General features: G+C 42.5%; 1 protein-coding gene across 1 annotated transcript; it reads right to left on the bottom strand.

Moving 5' to 3' along the window:
- Positions 1-1,020: 1,020 nt before the first annotated feature.
- On the bottom strand, positions 1,021-12,112 carry trib1 (tribbles pseudokinase 1). Its single transcript, XM_084739025.1, has 3 exons — positions 11,222-12,112; positions 9,780-10,072; positions 1,021-4,203 (listed from the first exon to the last, which is right to left on the bottom strand). The coding sequence occupies exons 1-3, from the start codon at positions 11,528-11,530 to the stop codon at positions 3,729-3,731; spliced, it is 1,077 nt and encodes a 358-aa protein (XP_084595151.1). The 5' UTR covers positions 11,531-12,112; the 3' UTR covers positions 1,021-3,728.
- Between the last annotated feature and the right edge of the window lie 3,644 nt (positions 12,113-15,756).

Here is a 15,756-nt window from a genome sequence, read left to right as displayed (position 1 = left end):
CAAAAGTGCATTAGATGAAAAAGAATATATGTAGTTGAGCTTAAATAATGCTGGTGTTCAGTGTTTGATGAGGTGACCTCGAGGTCCACCGGTTGGCACTGAAGCCGAGGGAAAAAAAGAAAGCGAGAGTGGTGTATATGCTCCCCCTTACGTATTCCAGGAAAAGACACTGACCCACTATTGACATTTGTGTGTTTGAGGAGTTAAATGTTACATTACGCAAAGGTCAGAGAAGAGTAAACGTTTTGAGGCAGGGATGGAGAGAGAGAGGGGGGGAGTTTTTCTCCCTTGCAAGGATGAAATTGAAAGCGCTGAGGAAAATGAGAAAATGTATTGTGATGAAGAGCTGCACAGACAGAATTCTTGCAGGAAAACCTTCGAGGCATGCAGTCGATTAGCTGTGTAATGTACAGGTGTTTGTGTGTAGCAGCCGTTAAAGGAGAAATGTGTAATATATTTGCCGTAGTTTATCAGAAAACGGCCATACGTCATTAGTTTGAAATACTCAGTTCTCTGACAGCAGTGTTACAGCTGCGGTGTCCTTTGGAAAAACTGTTGTTGTTTGCCTGTTTCATGTTAATTAATTGAATTAATGCCAAATGTTTGCCAAATGAGGTAGTGTCTGTTTATGAGTTGTAAGAAATCATTAATAATCTTCTCACTGAACTCAAACTCGTGAGTGTATATTGTTGTAGCAGCGAGCTTTTGTTTTCAGGATAGTTATAAAGAGCTGATCAGCTTAGAATATAGGACTCGTCTTCTCTTCTCATGGTCAGTTTTCAATGTTGCACTCGTCTTGCCGTCCTGTAGCATTCCTGCAGCCTGCCTGACTTTCTTCAAGTTTGGGGAGGGAGGGGCTCGGGGGAAACAACTCGCTTCAACCATAAACTGTATATTAAATAGGGATTTTACCTATTTAATATACAGTCTATGGCTCCGTCTCGCTATTTGGACTGTGGTACTCATTTTTGGGCATGCAAGTGCCTCATATTGCTCCTCTAATAAACAAAACAAGCTATGTGAATATGAAAAAATGTGATCTTTATTCAACATCTCCACACATATTTCAAATATACATATTTACATCTTTTGTACAATGAATATATCTCTTGTGTGTAACCTGTTTGGACTAATAATAGCCTCAAGGTTGTGTCACAAATACATAATTCACAGTGCAATATGAAGTTTGTGCACCCGTGTCAGTTTACTCTACATGTCACATGAATGTGTGACTCACTCTACATATATGAACCAGAAACAAAATCATAAATCTCTTAAATTACTTTTCTGTGAGGAATAATTCAGATTGTCACAAGTCTGTTCACATCTCAAGCAGATGAGAGAGAATTAAAGATGTTTTATTTGCCGACTGCGTGACCCAAAACTTTAATGCACAGCACTTCTCAGATATGCCAGATTTAGTACCATTGTCAAAATAAATGTGCCAGCATGAAATAGCTGGCTGCAGACCCACATGAACGTCACTGAAACGCTGCATCCACCGGTCACAGTCTGAGATAAAACATCTTTTAGAATGTGGTACATCATGTCACTAACTATGATGACTAGTCTCCATGGATCCACAGCTTTCAATGGCAAAAAAAAAATAAAAAATAAAAAAAAAGGAAGGGAGGAAAAAAAGTACCATTAAAGAGGTGAAACAGTCAGAACAGATTCTTCCAGCCAAGGTCAGGACCATTCTCTACAGACACACTCAAGTGTTGAGTCATCATCAGACAACCAACATCAAATACCGCCTGACTGCGACTGATTCAGAACCATTCAGTTTATGAAACACAGTGATACGGGCACAACACTCAGCACAGCTCCGCTTTGTTAAAGCAGCACAGTTTGACATAATGTTCCAACAGAAATGAACAAAAACAGGTTCAACCGCTCAACTGAGAAAGGCTTCATTTTTCTGTAATGTGTTTCTTTCTGATTTTATGCTTACTTAACTGGATATTTGACATGTTGCGTCAGTCAGAAATACCTTTTGAATTCTGTGGGTTTTTTTTTAATTTTTTGTTTGTTTTTTTTTGTTTGTTTTTTTAAACTTTTTTTCATAGATATCCAACTGTTGCATGCCTTCAGGCGTTAAGAATTATCCAACCATCTCTGCTGCAAAGGCATGTGACCGAGTCCGTTACAGCATTTTATCTCAAACCAGAAGCATTAGTGTTAGGTTTAGCTGTGATTAACTGCACACACAGCTTTTTTACAGACTGATCACAGTCAAATTTGCAAGGTCAGACCCTGTTAAATGACACATCCTGTTCATATTAGGGGTGTCATGATTCCATTTTTTCACAACTGACTGCCATATCGAGTCATGATTTGTAAAAAATCAACACATCAGTGGTTTTATGCCCTGAAAACTGTCATTTACACCCCATTTACTCCTGGTATTAAAATGGGACGTGTATCTAGATACATTATACGGAATGTACAGATTGCATCTACTCCTACATAACAAGTTAGACTACCTCCAGATGTGGTCTGGCAGATCTCATTACATTCTGATCACGTAGCATTTACACCTTGCATTAACATGAGTTTTTCCCTTATCTGAATAATGTATCAAGATACTAATTGCATTTTAATACCACATATTAAATAGGGTATTCAAATTCTTCTTTCAAAAGATAATCTGATAAATGTTACCGGCAGAAACACTGAGCTACAGGCTAAATAACCGTAACAAAGGTTTGTAGCTATTGCCAGGCCTGCTTTTGATTTAGATTCATTTTCGATTTAGCTCATTTCAAACAATTTTTGATTTAGAATTGAAACGTGACACCCCTAGTTTAGATGCAAGCTTTATCTGATATATTCAGCTGTGAGCACGTTTTTAAAAAAGTGAATTCTTTAGTTTCAGTGGTTAAAAATGAGAAAATTACTGAGATGTACCTTTCTCTGTTAGCCGTATGCAAAGACTCATGTTAGTCTAGTGCCACTGCTTATTTTTGAGTGTGTGTGTGACAAACTTTCCTTGCTTTTCTGTTGAATCTTACATCAGCAACACCCTGCTTTTCTCAACCTTCTGCGCATGGTGTGAGATTTGTAAATGCTCTCCATTTTGCTGAGACGTTGCCAGATTGGCAGCAAAACACCTTCGTAGCGTCCCCGCTGAGGGTGACACATCAGTCTTCTGCTAACCATCTTTCTCACTCTATGACACTGCCTGCTGCGAGACGTCAAGTGCTTGTGCTAGGCCTTCCTCGAGCCGGTCGGTGAGTCAGCCGCCGAAGCCTCCAGCCTGGTCAGAGAGTGAGAGGAACAACATCCCGCTCTCCTCCTCGCCTCCCGTTCAGGATTCAGCTAACGCCTTCTGAAGCTTTGTGAGTCCAGGCGGAGAGGAAGCATTGGCGTCTACTGATGGGTTAATTTGCTGTGATATACTCATAGTAGCCTGCAGAGATTATTGTGTTGACATAATCTGGCAAATTCTGAGTCCGTGTTATTTCTTTTAGCACCAAATTATTTTTCAAAAACGCACATATAGAAGAAACACAATGATTGATCATTGTGACAAATGCCCTTAGCAAGTAACACATATACGACAACAAAATACAGTACAGTAAGTTTTTGTAGAAAGCTTGAGGGTGTATGTACACTCAACAGTACACAAATGGGTTTCTAAAAAGTGCCAATGTAAAAAAAACAATGAGTCCCTCATAGCAATTTTTGTTTTGGTCCCTCAGCCAGACTCAGCTGAATAAAGTCCGTCAGCAGAACAGATCATCGTCCTCTTCCACGTCAAAGGACGGCACCATCTGTTCTGCTGAGCTCACTTCCTGTTCACCCAGCGCCACTTCCTGCGATGATGGCGGCTGGTGGAACCATGGGTGAGCGAACAGCTCAGCTGCCGTGAGTCTCTCGCAGGGTTCTTTCCTCAGCAGGCTCTGGAGCAGACACTTGGCTTTGGGCGACAGGCCCTCTGGCAAACAGCACTGGCCTCTGCGGATTTTGGAGAACAGCGTGGCCGGGTCGGGGTCGTGGAAGGGGTAGCGGCCGACCAGCATGGTGTACAGCATGACCCCCAGGCTCCACATGTCGGCCATCTTGCCAGAGTAAGGTGCTGAGCTGCTGAGGATCTCGGGGCTGACGTAGGCGGGGCAGCCGTGGGTGTCTGACATGGAGTCGTCATTGGGGTCTTCCAGGACGCGACAGTCCTCGAGGCTTTCTAGTCTCACCTGTGTCCTGTGAAGAAAAAGTCAGAATAAGGTCAGGACATTTCAAACGACCTTTAAATGCACATGTGAGTTCGGCTGCTAGAGGTCTCTCATATTAAAACAATGACAAAAGACATCGTTTGATGATGTGGTGGAGTAGCAAGGGATCATGGGAGTTGTTGTCTTCATTGTTAAACAATCACCATTGTAATAAAGATAATGAAAAGTCATGGAGATATCTGACATGACTCCATCAGGTGTCAACTGGGACTATTAAATTAGATCCAGTGGCAACTATTTTGATCAGTTAATGACTCTGAGTCCTTTTTCAAAGAAACAAATGTCTAAACTCAGCTTCTCAAATGTGAAAAAAATGTGGTCTCTTTATTCTTCTGTGACAGTAAACTTTATATCTTTGTGTTGTGGACATGTGGCATGCTTTGTCAGCGGCTTAGCATTAGTGCATTAGCATTAGCATATTAGCAGTGGTATGAAAAGGGGCTTAATGTTTTAATATCACGTAGCCTAACAAACTAATAGCTACATCTGTGTTGGCCATGGTTTACTGTGCTTTGGGCTATTGAGAGAGTTTGTTTGTTACCAACAATATTTCTTTGAGCGGGCTTGAGCCAACAAACCATTCTCACAACACTGCTAATAAGCTATAGCAACGGTGCTAACCTGCTAGTCAACCATGCTAATGCTAATGTATGTTAATGTCGCAGTTTGTATTGATTTATGTTGGTTTTACTGTTATATTGACTCAAGTATCCCAAATGTTTCCATTAGTCAAACACAGCGAAATCCGTAGGTCTGGTGTTTTGAGACGTTTAAATGTGGAAATGTTACATATTATAGCTTTAAGAGCTCAGACAATACTAAAAAAAAGTTTTGTGTAGTACAAAGGAGATTCCTTTTTGCTCACTGCATGTCTGCTCAGAGCAGATTGCTGAGCGAGATGTGATGGCCATGATATCATCTGTTATCTCACACAGAGGGGAACTTTAGGCATGTGGTGAAACATTAGAACTTAATGTCCATCCAACCATCCAAATCTGTATTTTCCAAGTAGAATATTTTTAACAGAATGTCATGTTGTTGTTGGAAATTATGTTCTCACAGTTCCCATGTACAACAATATTTAAAGCACGTCACCACTTAATCCGGTCCACGACTGCGCCTGTGCGTGTGAGTCTATTTGTAACAGTGGCTTTGTTTAACATTTCAGAGATCTGTTAAATGTAAGTCACTGATTGCATCATGGAAAAAACAACCATCCTTCCTGACAGACATACGGACACACACACACTAGACACCAGTGAACTTTCGCTGACCTAAGTGCACAACAGTGAGTCCCGTTTGAGAAGCAGAGCTGCCTAAGCAAATTTCCAATGACTTCCTGGCACACACACGGTCTCGTAAATACACGTATAAATATACAACTCCTCCTCCTCCACACGCACACAATGCTATATTTAGCCATGTTAATGACAGGACATACATTTAGTCCAGCGTCAGAGCAGCAAAGATTGCGAGAGTGTATTTGTATAATAAGACATTTACCATTCTTACAAAGTGATAAAAAGCACATGTAACTTCTGCTGTTTCTTAAAGGACAAATGTGAGGAATTTAGTGGCACCTAGGGGTGATCTGGCAGATTTCGAGCACCTCGTGTCACCCTCACCTTCCATGTGTGTAGGACAATCTACAGTGGTAGCGAAAAGCAAGAGGCTGCCAATATAAACAATAAGTCTTATTTTCAGGCGATTATTCACTAATAAAAACATGCTTATCAATATTAATAAAATATATTATCATTATTATTATCTATATTATATTGCATTTCTGTCATATTCTATTTTCTAAATTTTACATACTGGAACTTAAATAGCAGAAAAATATCACTAAATAATATCAAGAGTGATTAATTTTCTACAGCAAACAGACATTCTGTGTTTTTAATTAAAAATCAATGGTGTGCCTCTTGAGATTTCCTCTCGAGCCTTACACACATTGATTGAGGTTTTATCAAGTCAAACACACATAAGAAGTGCGGCTGTTTTGGCTCACATTCAGAGGGGTCGACTCGGTGAGACACTTCAGTTGTCAGACAGAGTGGCTGGAGAGAGAAATAGACAGCCGGAGAGAGGATGAAAAGGGTGACAGCCAGGAGGACCAAGATAGAAAGCAACAGATATTTAAACACCAAGATAGTGGAGGAGATAAGTCAGGAGAGGAGAACGAGGAGATGGAGACAGAAAAGGAAACAGAACAGAGACAGTTAGAGGGGTGGAGAGAGTGACTCATCCTTCTGTTGAGAGTACATATCTTCTCTCCTCTCTCTCTCTCTCTCTCTCTCTCTCTCTTTCTCGAGCCGAGGCTATCTGCACCTGGGTCCCACACTCGCGGCGCCAGCCATCCCATAATTACCCTCAAATGGCTGTTGCCACATCAGTGACGCACGGGAAGGCTGGCCCAGCAATGAAGCTCTGCATGCTTCATAGTGCTAGTCACCTTCCCTAAACTGGCTTTTCCAACTGCACCGTCTGTGTGTGTGTGTGTGTATGTGTGTGTGTGTGTGTGTGTGTGTGTGTGTGTGTGTGTGTGTGTGTGTGTGTGAATGGAGATTGCATTTGTCAAATTGTTGTGACTTTCTCTGTCTCGGGCTCGACTGCTGCATTGTTGGCTGGGACATTGCATCACAGCGTGATTGTTGGGGTTTGAAAGATGCCTGATTGTGAATTTGGAGGAATGTATGACAGAATAAATGAGGTCATGCAGATCGCAACATTTCAAGGAGACGCTGATGTTGAAACGTCTGTCCGTGATTGGACCATGCCGCAATCTCAGGGTGCACAAAACACCACATATTCTGGAAACGAAAAGCCAAATTCCATGATGTCATACAGCCATCTAATGCAGCGGTTCTCAACCTTTTTGAGTCGCAACCTCCCAGAATAATCAGATACACAATCTGCCTGAGAAACTCGAACACAGAGACCATTGATTTGACTCTTGCAAACACACTATAAATTCTATTCCTGCAAATTTTGTTAAATTTGCTAGTTTATGTTAGTATCTGGTGGTGGTTTGTGTTGGTATTTGTCATTTTTGTGCTAGTCTATAGTTTTAACCACTAGTGAGGTGGCTTTTTTGAGTGCTTGGGCCTCTTGTTGAATGTTTTTAACTGCTATATGTATGTGTGTGTGTTCTCCATAACTTATCTTGCAACCCCCAGAAATTACCTGGCGACCTCCTTGGAGGTCTCGACCCCTACGTTGAGAACCACTGAGATAATGCTATCAGAAAAAAAAACATCACAGTAACTTGTTGGGATCTGCACCAAACAAACATGTTTTCTTACATCTGGGAAATAAGATTTGTAGGTCAGGACATCTCTGCAGCACTACAGTACTTCATTATAATGCTGTTTTGTCACACATTTTTTATTTATCATAAAATTGCAGCTTCTGCGATTTGGATATTGCACTTGGCCATATTGTGATTATGAAATTATTTAATTATTTTAATTTTGCAGCACTAAGTGGCACCACAATATAGTAAGAGAAGTCATGCCATCCCACAGCTCCAGGGTCAAGTGAGTCTTGTGGGTCAGTCTATCAGCATTAATGTTGTAATGTTGTCACCCAGCCAACACAATACTGAATTATAGACAGAAAGGCATCTGAGCTGGCTTTACAGCTCTGAATGTGCAATCAGCACACATGCAAACACGCATGTATGGACACACTCACACACAAAGACAGAAAATGAGCTATGCAGCCCACCCCTCCTCCTCCTCCTCCTCCTCCTCCTCTTCCCCTCTGCACATATACACTGTGACTCATCGCTCTGCAGCCGTATAGCTATCAGAGGGACACAACCAACTTCAACTTCTCTCACTGGCTGTCTGCTCTCATTCATCCAGCGTGACCCTGCAAACCCCAGAGGTCATGGCTGGAGAATGTTACTGTTCAAACGTCTCCATGAAAAAGGGCTTTTGGAAAGCTGGAGGAGGGGGGGGGTGTAACATCAGTGGCCGCTTACAGGAAAGAAAGTGACGCAAAGGCAAAGAGGCGACAAATAGTTTTGTAAGCAGGGTTTTTGTGTGTATCTTCCTCAACAGAATGCAGATATGCAGACATTAGGGCATGTGTGAGTGTCTGTGTGTGTGTGTGTGTGGGTGGGGGGGCAGTTCAAAGCAAAGTGCTTTGAACTGCTCCTTCGTGGATGAAAGTGTATTTGAATGAATCCTTGTTGAAGGCTTTGGTTATTCCGCAGCATAGTTATGATGTAATTTATTAATAAATAAATAATGAGCAGTAAATATATTCTAAGATATAGACCGCAGAAGGGGGATGATTGTCTCATTCACCAGCCTCGTCTCGCAGCTCTGCCAAACTACCACCCACTACATTCGCACACACACACACACACGCATGCAAAACAAACATGCATACAAAGAGACACATCGAGAGAGTGAGAAAGGGAGACAGACAGAGAGGGCGAAAATCTGGGAAGCGGTGCAGTCTGCCTCCACAAGTACAGAACCTCCTACTCTATCTGTGCCCACGACGATATCTGCACACATGGCCTGTGTGTATCAGCTGCTGCCATGTTTGCTCTGTGCCTTCACTGGCACGTCCCACTTACACCAATGCATTTAAGTCTGAGTGCATCCAAATAAAGTTAACTGATACTATTTGAGCTGCAGGAAAATGAGAACTGGCTGAAAGATATCTGATGCAAACAATGTGGCAAACTCCTCTGGTGTCATCTAAGGCAGCAACTAACCATTATTTTCATTATCAATTAAACTGTTGATCAAATGTTAGAAGTGGTGAAAAATGTTGCCCAAAGACCAAGATTGCATCCTCAGATGTCTTGTTTTGTCCACACCCCAAAGATATTCAGTTCACTGTCATAGAGCAACTGATTGCCAAAATAATTGGTGATTAATTTAATAGTTGACAACTAATTACTTAATCGACTAATTGTTGCAGCTCTAGTGTACCTAGTGTACCGAAGTTACTGAAAACACTCCTCCTGAACTCCCTGAAACACCTCGTTTGTAATCCAGCCTTTGTTCCTTTACTTGGTGACATCACTATGTAACACATACTAAAAATGCACTACATATCCAAAATGTGTTCTATTGAAAAACATGCTTTAGTCTAGATAAACAGTAGAATGTATCTTTTCAGACACTCAGTGTGCATCATGTCACTTCCTGAGAGCCTCCTTGCAGGTTGAAGATGTGTAACCATGGTAACCCATGCAAACAATTAATTAAGTATTTTGTACATACTTAAAAGTCTCACATACTGTTTAAGCGTACTAAATACCAGCTTAATATAGAACTGCATTATGTACAGCTTGTTTGGAAGGGAATTTGGAATGGGCTTGAGGCTTTAAGAAGACAAAGGCTGTGCTCTAAATTCCATACCAACATGCTGTTTAGTACGCTAAAATATTTTGAACCTGAAACCATGTAAGTCTATTCTAGCAGGAACTCAAATTAATAATTTGAGTGTGAAAATGAGCAAATATGACCTCTTTAAATCTGTTTACTGGACAGTGCTGTAAGGGGATGCACTTCTCACCTTTTCTCATCAGCGAAGACAAACTTGCGCAGTTTGAGGTCGCCCAGCACGATGCCGGCCTGGTGGCAGTGTGCCACAGCCTGAGCCACCTGACGGAAGAGCCTGCAGGCGTGCTCCTCGTCCAGCCTGCGACAGCTCTTCACCAAGGTGTGCATGTCCCCAAAGTCCTTGTCCAGGAACACGTAGGCCTTGCGCTCACCAAGGATGATGTCCCTGATGCCGGCCACGTTCTTGTGGGCTGGTAGGATCCCGTAGGGTCTGATCTTCTCCTGGTACACCCCCATATCAAAGACCTGGGAGAGAGAGGAGAGTAGAAGAAGAGTGTGTGAGAGCAGTGACTGACTTAGGTTGTCTGAGGGGGCAGTGGCAAAAAAATAAAAATGAAAAGGGCACCCCCTGTATGTGGTGGGGCACCAGTGAGGCAAAATTTGCAATGCATTTATGGTGAGATTAAAATTGTTTTATTGTGTGACTTGTGAGTACAACAGCTACTACTTCTCTGTAGTAAAAACAGACTGGAAAATATTTACTTATTTAAATTCATGTAGAGGCTAAATATTTTTTTTAGTATGCAGGGTGACCTACTGCCTTGTCATTTCTCCAGATTTTCTACATTGGAAAGCACCCTAGAGGACGCCTGACTCATGTTTTGTTCTCTGGAAGGGCATCCTAGAGGGGATTCTATTATGTTTTGTCCACTGGAAGGGCAAACCTAAAAGGCACTTTATCAAGTTTTTTCTGCCATAGGAAGGCACTTGTGCTTTGTTTTTTCAAACTTGGGGGCAATCGCCACCCCTACCCTACCCCCCTTGAGTGCACCAGTGAGTGAGAGGGGGGAGGAGGCGATGGGTCAGTGTGTTCTTAATGATCATCTGAGGAAACAAGCATGCAAAATTTGGCAGCGAATTAAAAAGAAGCGTAGGATATGCTTTGATTCCAGCTCAATACCCTGCTTTTGCATGAGCGTGACAAATGAATCACTGGAGCATGAAGCGATTAACTTTATTAATCAACAAAAGCCAAGCGCCTGCAGGTCTATCATGCAAAATAAACACATGGATGTGGAAGAGTGGTGGGCCCTGTCCTTATCAGAGACAGATCCTTATCATTGATGCTCTCTCTTTGTCTCACTCATTTTTGTGGCGTATTGCAGTGACGTGTATGCAAATGAGGCGAGTTGACAGACACAGTGTGGAGCCAGATCGTGCCAAAACACACCGCGATGGGAATGGGGTTGCCTTCGTGTATTTGTAAACAGATTTAAAAGAATCTTGTAGAGTTCGGGATTTAAAAAATCATGAAGCAACACTGCTGTTATTGCCACATTTCGCGTGAGAATGACACAAAATACTGATGACATGTCAGACAGGCTGATTGAGCAACGCGCTGCCTTGAAACACCATTCATTCAGAGAAATTGCACAATGACGGGATTGCGCATACCTTGCACAGTAGCTCATCGCCGGTGTCGGTGTTCATCGCGCTGTGCACGCTCTCCCGCTCCGCCAGAGGTAGCAGCAGGAACGGTCCTATCCTGGATGGCCCCTGGTGGGTCCCCGGGACGGGGGTTGAGGAGACCGGGCTGACTGGAGACCCCGGAGAGGTGCCGAGGAGTCCCTGCTGCGCGTCCCCCGCCTCGGCGCTCAGCCTGGCGCATTTCGCCGGCGGCTGATCGTCTGAGTCCAGCCGCTTGTGCGCGACTCTCCCGGCGCGGATGCAGGAGGGTGCCGGGCTGCTCCACTGCAAGTTCATCCTCACACAAACGTTTAAAGCACAAAAACAAGACTTGACTTATTTAAGATGAGTCCTTTTGGTGGTTAAAATAAACTACAAACTGCGTGCTCCATTTCTCCGCGTCGGTATAGTTGAGATAAATGAAACTTCAGCGCGTTTTGGGGGAATAATCCAACTGACGTCCTTCTCCCGTGGCTCTGAGGTACTTTTAGTGAGAAAATCCAGACTGAGAGAGAGAGATAGAGAAAGACAGACAGACAGACACAGAGAGGGAGAGAAAGAGAGATCGCCTCACACTCACAGAGAGGCAGAGAGTGAGTGAGTGAGCTCCGGTGATGTTGAGATCAGAGCTCAAACACTCCGCCCGACCAGTCCAGCCTCCTCCTGCATGGTGACACAACCATTGAGCAATCCTCCCGTAGCGGCTCCGGCTTCAGCAGCTCAGCTCGGCTCGGCTCGGCTCGGCTCGGCCCTGATGAAACTGCCTGCTGCTGCTGACTGTATTACTTTTCACACAAGACTATGCGAACACATGGTGCAAACATTATCGGTGTTTGTCATGGTGTCATGAATTCCTGCTCAGAGATTTCACTGAAGAAAAAGCTCTGACCATGTGAGGGGAATGAAGAAATCAGCTTATCGCGCCTGCCTCATCAAGCATGCACATGTTTTTAGATAATAATTAACGATCTGAAAAACTCCCTTTCTGACTCAGTCCCTGTATGTTCAGCTGGTATTGCCATTTATTACAGGTTGCAGCAATCTTTCCACAGAGCTGAGGAGGGAGTAAGTCACAGCAAATCACAAGCATTTCTCGAGTCTCAAACAAGTCCCAAGTTACTATAATAAAAAAGATCATGTAAAAGACAATCAACTTAACATAATGTTATCTTTCTAGCTAATGTTTGACAGCCAATGGACCAGCTAAGGGCTCATTTATGCCCCCTTTACATACAGAAATAGATATGCTGGTTTCAAATATACAAACATTATTGCCCACATACTTCCACCAGTCCTTTGTATTGGCAAGGATTTTAAGCAGTACATCCACTAGAGGGCGTCACGCAGAGTCAAAAGTTCGCTCAAAGAAGAAGAGTCAAAAATTTCTGTCAGCACAAACATGGCGATGCTGAAGGAGATGTGATGCTCCTCTTGAGAAAGAGACAAAAGTTTTATAGAAACCGGGGTGTTTGTGGTTATCGAATATGTTGCAACATGTTGACTGAGAGTTCTTTTCACAAACTAAGTGAGGGTGAATGTCATTACTAATACTTTTGGATTGGATCAAAATGTATTTGTTGTGTCCTGTGGTCATGTCTCGCTTGAACTATTAGCTACACTGCTACACTGCCCTCATGTCTAGCAGGGGTACTGCTCCATTTCATCTGTATTCTTCCAGAAAAGGTTCAGAAATATGGACAAAATGAACGCAGAGTACAGACAGAAGGCTCTGTCCGGATCTGTGTGTTTCACGTACCTTTCTGTGTGGGTTTTGTAGTGATGGATGAAGTTGGATGTTGAGGTGGTTGTGTTATTGATTTTGAGCACAGACTTGCATATTGCTCTAATCTTTAAATACAAATGTTACCACTTATGGACAAGCCCCCGCCATGATAACTGTCTCTGGCGTCTGTTAGTCTGCTGCATCCTAGTCAAACCCCCAGGAAGAGCACTGGGCTTTGAAGCCAATTTGACTCAGGGGCAAAACCGTGTAATGACATTGTCACATGATGCAGTACAGCCCAGAAAGACTTTTTCCCATAGACTAGAAAGCATCAGCTGTCAAAGAGTGAATCGAAATTTTTTATTGCCACAACCCCCGCGAAATGACTTGTTTTACTGTCAGGATTTCATCCATTTGGTCCAATAACATTTGGAAAGTCTAGAAGAGCGTAATATTATTTTATCCCAACTCAAGTTAGTTAAATGGGAAGTTAGCCGCTCATCCGAAGGATTGTGCTTGTGTACAATGTGGAAGCGTCATATGCAGAAGTAGTCTTCATACATCACTGAGCATTATTTAGAAAAATGCGAATATTTAATATTTTAAAAAGTCTGATACCAAGTCAAAGTCAAGGCGAGTCTTCACTAATGTTAGTCAAGCAAGACTCCAAATTTACAACTGAAGTCTGACTTGAGTCAAGTCATGTGACTGGAGTCCCCCACCTCTGCCACAGACGTCCTGTATAGCACCTGAGGTGTTTGCTCTCCAAATGTTGTGCCTCAAGTGTGAACTAGCCAGTACAAAGCTCCAGTGTATGAGCCTTAACTCTAGTTTTAACATCACCATGATATTTTCCCATGCGGAGCCTGTTTGTTATGTGGATATGACTCACTCCCATAAAGCCTCAGTGGTGCTGGACTATAAGCATTCACATAAAATATGCCAGCGCGGCTCTGTAAACAACATCATAGCAGCTGGGCTCACAGAGACAAAACTACTTGTATACCCAATTACCACAAACAAGAGAGCCAATACTGTGCAAACTGTGTGAAAATTATGCAATAATCTTGAAAAAAAGTATAATCAGTGAACTATGGACTGTTGCTTGAGAATGTAAGAAGCAGAAGTACAGTATCGAGTCAGCTTCAAAAACATTCTTGTGATGAGATGAGCTGACTGCGTGAGGTAATTAGAAATGCGCATGTAAGCGTGTGTTTGTCTCAGTGTGTGCACATGTGTGTGTTGCGCAAGAGTTCTCTTTTCTCCTCTGCTTTATGTTGAACAAGCATGGTGGCTGCAGTACTGAGCGTTCACTAAAACACAGAGCACCAGCTGGCCTGTGTGTGTGTGTGTACGCACTATCACCCCTCTTTTGCACAAACCCTCCTGCCAAACAGAAGCATGCCGTTCCAAACCATTTCTTTTCGCATTTGCAACACAGTTCCTTCCACACGAGGTCACACGCTTAAGCAGGTCACAGCAGCTCGGCTCAGCTTGACTCAAAAAGGTCATGTGAACCTGTCTCTGCAGGCCGTCCAAACATGGATGAGCCGCAGATTCCATAGGAATGATGGCCTGTTATTTTTAGGCCTTGCATTCTTTCTTTGTGCAGTGGTCGTCCTATGAATAAGGTGACTCACCAACTGATTGATGTGTGTGTGTCCCTGACTGTGAGCAAGTGTGTTTGTCATGCCGTCGAGCAGGCACTGCAGGAACAGGTTTCCTCTCTCTCGCTGTCTCTTTTTAAGAAGTTCAAAAGGCAGGATGAGCAGTCACTGTGGGGATGGGTGGCAGAGCAACGGAGGGCCAAAAAGGTTTATTGTTATCTGACAATAGAGCAGACCTGGTGTGTGAGAACATCAAAGTGATGATGCATGTTTGTTGCTTGTTTATGTGTGACACATTGTTTGGATATACAGTGGAAAAACTGACTGATTCATGCTGGCTGTGATGAACTTAAAGTGCTTGCATGTGTGTGTGTGTGTTATATCAATTTGTTTCAGTGTAATTAGAATTAGATATAATTAGATTATTTGATCAAAAACAAACAAAAAGAAGAGCAACTTAAAAAAGGCCCACTTAACAAAAATCATCATCACTTTATTGTAAGTGTACGCTATATTTAGAATATTTTCATTGCTTTAATTTGCCATCAAACAGACTTTTCCAACAGGAAACCGCTTTGTACGAGCCAAATAGCGGTTTCCCCAAACCAACCAAACTCCATAGATGAAATCAGTCATTTTACCTCGCAGATCAAGGGAGTTGCTGGTCTACTGCTGTCTCAGTCTGTTACTTTGTTTGTGTTAATGTATGACTTAGGTATTTTAAAATTATAGTTCTGATTCACCAAAGTCACACGATAACACAAACAAACTAACAGATTGAGGCAGTGGTTGACCAGCAAATCTGCAAGTAAAATGACTGGTTTTGTCTGTGGATTTGGGTTGGTTTAGAGAGAGCGATTTTTGACTTTTTAATGGTGATTTCGCATTAGAAAAGGCTGTCTGACGGCAAGTAACGCAGTGAAAATATTCTACATATATAGTGTAAACTGTGTTTAACATCTTGGCTGGTTGTCTTCTCTGAGGGCATGTCAGCTGGCATCTACTGTCCCCAGAGATGGGCAGTATTAAATGTTTTAAAAATACCTGTGTAATTACTTTTGAGTATTTTGTTATTTGTATTTTCCTGTACAGAAAATAAGGTCCAGCAAGGCAGTCGTTGTGAACCACTTTATTCCATTCGTTGTGTTCCTTGTGACAGTTATATGTAACAATATATTTTTGATATATTTGTG

The sequence above is a fragment of the Lutjanus erythropterus genome, chromosome 16 (genome assembly GCF_056507025.1).
Source record: "Lutjanus erythropterus isolate fLutEry1 chromosome 16, fLutEry1.hap2, whole genome shotgun sequence".
In the NCBI taxonomy this organism is placed as follows: Eukaryota; Metazoa; Chordata; class Actinopteri; order Lutjaniformes; family Lutjanidae; genus Lutjanus; species Lutjanus erythropterus.
This window is presented reverse-complemented; position numbering and strand designations above follow the sequence as displayed.